The sequence below is a fragment of the Schistocerca gregaria genome, chromosome X (assembly GCF_023897955.1).
Source record: "Schistocerca gregaria isolate iqSchGreg1 chromosome X, iqSchGreg1.2, whole genome shotgun sequence".
Classification (NCBI taxonomy): domain Eukaryota; kingdom Metazoa; phylum Arthropoda; class Insecta; order Orthoptera; family Acrididae; genus Schistocerca; species Schistocerca gregaria.
This window is the reverse complement of record NC_064931.1, coordinates 826,675,024-826,680,925: the sequence shown is the minus strand read 5'-3', so window position 1 is coordinate 826,680,925 and position 5,902 is coordinate 826,675,024. Positions and strand designations below refer to the sequence as shown.

Below are 5,902 nucleotides of genomic sequence, written 5' to 3'. Positions count from 1 at the left end.
AATGACCCGCAGCTACCACTACGATTTGTCACTGCGGTGCTTAATGCGTCACCAGGGGCGCTAAATGGTTCATTTGCGATACAGTCAGTAAGGAGCTTGCAGAATCAAAAGGCGGCGGTCGGATCTTCTGCAACTTCACTGAACAGATGGTGTCTTCAGATCGTAAAAAACTCTATGCCCACATGAACACTCCCATGCAGCAACTCTGCGACTGCCCAACGGATATTCGTCACTTAAAGTGGACTCTAAAGCAGAACTGCATAAGATATGACGAACGTTACCATAGAGCTTCCTCATCGAAAGTAAATTGATATTGAGTACAATCGGAATGCAATGACGGATTTTGTCGATGTCATCAGACAGCCAGTGTTAGCCGCATGAGAAGCTAAGTGCGCTTCTGAAAGGCGCTTTAACAAGCTGGCAAATTAGATGATGACTAGAAACTGTAGGTCATTAAACGGAATACAAAGTTGTTAGGGAAGCGCGGAATCATTGGATTATAAATTCGAGCACTTTCAGCATAAAAAAGGAACGTCTAAAACACTGTCACAGGCCACTGTCCATCCATAATTTTTAATTAAATTCTGTTACACAATCTTGGCGCTTAGGGTTTCGTAGCAAAGCAATTGGCGTTAGACTCTGGAAATTATTTGTGGAATGTAAATCTATAGAGACTTGACAGATTTAGGGTACAGTGGGGCGATAAAAGAATTTTAAGTTACATAAAAATTTTCAGAGATATTATGAACTAAATTTTCCTTTTAAGCATGTGTAATATTTCTATGGGTACAACAAGCCTATATTTGATAGGTGGTTGTTCAAGATTGTGAAAGATTTATGTTATACTGTTAATACCGTAATTCAATTTACCTTCTCGAGGGAGTAAAAATGCATGTGAGTGGATCTATTCGGACAGTCGTCGGGATACACGAATGAGATTAATATTGATTAGGCTTAGTAATACAATAATAATTTCCCATTAATAGAAAGTAACCATCTTGAAATCTTCCTGTTCTCGTACAGATCATCTGCAATGTCCACATAGAATTTGTGATTCTTCAATTTCTCCCGGCATATTTGTTGCTCGAACAGTTCGCGGGTATACTGGCGGTTGATAGTGTCCAAAGGGCACAATATTTCGGCGATCAGACATGTCGCCATCATCAGGTGCGCTGACGAACTGAGCTCCTCGCATAGATTTGCACGGAGATAACTTGTCCTCCGATGTGTGATGGAGTTCGCAGCAGTTAGTGCTTTGCCTCCCATGCATGCTGATGTAATGCGTCTTCACATGTAGATGGTCTTCTTTGGTGTCTCCTCAGCACAGTTCTGCAGTGCTAGCTATGCAGCGAGCAGGTGTGGCCAGCTGGTGGTGACGTTGCGCGGCAGTTTGCGGCCCAGCGTCCGGATTTGGGCGTTGTGTGACCGGCCAGCACGTTCGTAAAAGGTGCGGGCGGCCACCTGGAAGAGGTCACGGAGCAGAGGTACTTCCGCGATGTCGTGAAGATGAGCGGTGGGGAAATCGTAAGGCAGGTGCAAGGCCAGCCGAAGGATGCGATTCTGCAGTGTTTCCAGCTTCTTCAGGTTCGTGTCGGCGGCGTTCCCCCAGACGACGGCGGCGCATTGGAGTACAGGACGGAGCAGCGCCTTGTAGAGTGTGATGCCCAGCCGCGGTGGTAGTCGGGAGCCGGGGTTCAGCACCAGGTACAGGATGCGGAGCCGGTTCTGCACTTTGGCCTTTACTTCGCGGATGTGCGGAACCCACGTGAGTCGGCGGTCGATGGTGACGCCGAGGTAATGCGCCGTGGGACGCCACGGGACAGGGCTGCCACCGACGGTGAGCGGTTGCAGACCTGCAGGAACGAGTCGCCTGGTGACAATCAGGAACTGCGTCTTGGCCCCATTGAATTGTAGACGCCACTTGACTGCCCAGGCTGCCAGGGTGTCAACAGCGAGCTGCAGACGGCGGCGCATGACGGCGGCATTGAGGCTCCTCATATATAGAGCCGTGTCATCCGCGTACAGGGCGAGCCGTACACGGTCGATTTTCGGCGCATCAGAAGTGTACAGCGAATACAGGAGTGGTCCCAAGACCGAGCCCTGTGGCACACCGGCGTTGATGCGGCGGACGGAGGACAAGCCATGCGCGGCCCGTACATGGAAGTTCCTATCGGCAAGATAGGAATGGATGAGACGGACGTGCGATGTTGGGACCCCAAGTTCAAAAAGTTTGAACAAGAGGCCGCGGTGCCACACACTGTCGAAAGCACGCTACACGTCCAGAAACACCGCGCCGAAGAACTCGTGCTGCTCGAGGGCAGCGAACGCATCTTCCACTATCTGTAGGAGTTGGTGAACTGCCGAGTGGCCTCTGCGAAAGCCGAACTGTTCTTCGGGCAGGAGGCCTTCCTCGTCAACGTGGCGCTGCAGCCTCCTGATGTACACCCTTTCAAAGACCTTGGAGACGGCCGGCAGTAAACTAATAGGTCTGTAGTTCGCGGGCTGACGCAGATCCTTCCCCATCTTGGGAATCGCCACGATCTCTGCATGCTTCCTGGACTGAGGAAAACTGCAGGACCGGAGGATTACATTAAAGACGTCGGCGAGATGAGTGGTAGCCACCGGCGGCAACTTCTGGAGTAGGGCGTTGGAAACCTCGTCTGGGCCCGCAGATTTCCTGGGGTTCAGGGCACGCAGGATGGACGACAAATCCTCCACCGTCGTCTCTTCAATGACGTCATCGTCGTCGCGTGCCTCCAAGTAGCGTGGGAGCCGGTCAGCAACCAGGTCGTCCTGGAAAGCGTCGGTCGGGTCTTCAATCGGCGTAAACGCAGCCTCAAAGACGTTTGCGAGGGCATCAGCCTTCGCAGCTGGTTCGCAGACAGCTTGACCATTGACCAGCAGCGGTGGGATACGTTGCGTGAGGCGTAGGAAACGCTTCGTCGTCTGCCAGGCCGTGCCGTCGTCAAGACTGAGGCTGGCGACCCTGTTATACCAGTCACGATTGCGATGGTTGTCAATAGCGACCTGGATGTCCCGAAGCATCCTGTTGAGGAGGAACTTGGTGTCAGCATTTCTTGTCCACTGCCACTCCTGGTAGACCCGGTTCTTCTCAGTGATGGCCGCAAGGATGTCCGGTGGCAGCTGGTGGGAGTAGTCAGGTGGAGTGCGAGATCGGGGCGGCGTTGCTATAGTGGCAGCGTCGATCGTGGTTGCCGCGAAGTGCAGAAGTGCTGCGTCCGCTCCACCTTCCGCAGGGCGCGGCGCGGCAGCGAGTGAGTCCGTCACGGCTGCCTGAAACCTGCCCCAGTAGATGTCAGCAAGTGAGATGCCTCGCCTGGGCTGTTGGAGGGCGTCTAAGTCGATATCAAAAACCACTGGGACATGATCGGAAGACAGTGCCGTCACCGAGCGCAGTGGTTAGACACTGGACTCGCATTCGGAAGGACGACGGTTCAATCCCGCGTCCGGCCAGCCTGATTTAGGTTTTCCGTGATTTCCCTAAATCACTCTAGGCAAATGCCGGGATGGTTCCTCTGAAAGGGCACGGCCGACTTCCTTCCGCATCCTTCCCTAATCCGATGAGACCAATGACCACGCTGTCTGGTCTCCTTCGCCAAAAAACCAACCAACCAACAGTGCCGTCCTCGTCGTGGCGGTGATCTGATAAGGGATGCCCTTCACGACCGCCATGTCGATTATATCTGGGAGGCCACGGGCAGGGAAGATTGTCGGGTCGTACGACCCCACCACAAGTGCATGGTGGCGTTCTGCTACCCGGAGCAGGCAGCAGCCAGCGGCATTGGTGATCCTGGAGTTCCAGGAGACATGTTTACTATTGAAATCCCCGGCGACGAACACCTTCCCCCTCAAGGAGAGCAGAGCATCGATGTCAGCAGGGTCCAGTGGACGAGACGGCGGTCGATAGGCAGCGACGAACGTGATGGCGCCCGCCGAGGTGTGAACGACGACACCAGTGGCCTCCAGGGTTGCCAGAGGTGGAAGTTGTATCACGTGATGACGAATGCCATTGCGGACGTAACCGGCTGTCCCACCACCCGCCGTCTGTCGATCGGTGAGATAGCTGGATTAGTTGGCCGCCCTGATGTCGACCCCAGGCTTCAGGTGGGTTTCGTTGATAAGGCAGACGTCGACGGCTTTATCTCGAAGAAATTGGCGAAGTTCATCAGCTTGAGTGCAGACGCCGTTGGCATTCCACGCGACGACCGTGAGCCCTCTAACGCTTCCCACGGTGCAGCTGGTGAGTGTTGACAGCGGTCAGGGCCGGAGAGGCCATCGGCACTGCAGCGTTGAGTTGCTGCGACAGGACTTCAATCAACTTCGTAGCACTGGTCACCAAGGCAGTGAGCTGCACGACGAGGTTGGCCAGGTCAGCGGTGGAGGCAGCCGGCGCGGCCCCGTCGCTAGAAGGGGGAGGTGTGGCTGACTCGCTGTGAGAGTCCACCAGGGGCTGCTCGACTGACGGTGCTGATAGCTGGGTACCCACTGGGCGCTGACCCCCGCGCCGGCGATTGGCGGGGCGCGGTCCGGGCGACGTCCCGGGAGAGGCAGTACCCGGGTCCGCCACTAGCAGCTGTGGTGGAAGAGCAGGAGTCTCAGGTGTCGGCACGGCCTCGGACGCGGCAGGAGCAGGAACAGCCGACGCAGCCGGGACGGCGGAGGGCGCCCCTGACGTTGCCGCCGCGAAAGAGACGCCGGGCCGTCTTGTTGCTGGCTTCTTCGGACTCGGCGCTGGTGTTTGGCCACGTTGGCGAGAGATGGCACGCTTCCACACCTCAGACCCACTATAGCTGGCCACGTGAGCACCGCCATGGTGTGCACATGTCGGCTTCTCGGTTGGCGGACGGGGGCACGCACTTCCTGCGTGGGCGCCGGCGCATTTAACACATCTGTCCGGCATAGAGCAGTGTCGCGCGACGTGATTGATCCCCTGGCAAACAGATCTCCTGAGGGCGGGCGGCAGATTTAAATCCCCTCCCCTGCGGGCCGCTCTCTTCGCCGTCCGCGCCCGCCCGCCAGCTGTCGCGAAGACGTGGGCGTCGGAATCTGTTGTAGCGTCGATGTGCTTGTTACGCCCGCCCCGGTCACCAATTCGTACTTTCTGCTCAGAGTCTTCTTTAATACTGGTACCGTCTTCTTAAATAGGTCAACATTGACTCTATCTGTGGTACCAGCAATTTTTTTCCCGCCACTGTTGAGTTAAGAAGATCTCGTTTTTGCTTCTTTGCTCTTGCTACAGAAATATTTTCTGGAGGTGTGTGACGAGCGTTCGGTACAGCTCTGAAAGTTTTTATTTAGCGTTGTTTCTCTGAAGAAGAAAGGATATCTCGAGTAGATTGCTGAGTAGCTGTTGGTGGATTACGGCTCGTTGCACCACTTTCCATGGTTGTCTACACAGTTACTCTTACGGCTTCAGAAGGAGCAGACCTTCAGTTCTCAAACGCATTAGGGTTAAACGGGTACACTCCTGTACAGTAAAACTCACTTACAGCTAAGAGGACTGAGGCATTCGACATTCATTTTTAGCTGAAAAACCACTTGAAGGGAAATTAGCGAATTTTGGTGTTCCGATTTCTTTCATGCCATTTTATTGTGATTTACGATGACGTCCACCGCCTTATGTGCGCCCCTCTGCAGAAGCGTGGCATCTAGTGACGGAGATGACTTTTTTCCTTCTCCGTGTGTTCTTTTTTCGGACAAAACGTACTACGCACAAGCCAAGGTGAACGCAGTGGCACAGCTACGAGCCCTAGCAGTGGGTTACAAGTTCCGCGACGGCCCGAAGTATGTGCTGCGCTTCGGGAACAACCTGTGACAACGACATACGGTGATAACGTGCTGCCCGAAGTACCATCAGTATTTTCTAATTTCCTGGGGAGTT

General features: G+C 54.4%; 1 protein-coding gene across 1 annotated transcript; it reads right to left on the bottom strand.

The window, feature by feature from the left end:
- Positions 1 to 4,237: 4,237 nt before the first annotated feature.
- Positions 4,238 to 4,921, bottom strand: LOC126298336 (skin secretory protein xP2-like). The gene has a single exon (XM_049989633.1). The coding sequence runs from the start codon at positions 4,919 to 4,921 to the stop codon at positions 4,238 to 4,240; it is 684 nt and encodes a 227-aa protein (XP_049845590.1).
- Between the last annotated feature and the right edge of the window lie 981 nt (positions 4,922 to 5,902).

What these genes read in the sequence shown, in the direction of transcription:
- LOC126298336 (XM_049989633.1), bottom strand. Translation starts at nt 4,921, where the DNA reads ATGCCGGACAGATGTGTTAAATGCGCCGGCGCCCACGCAGGAAGTGCG.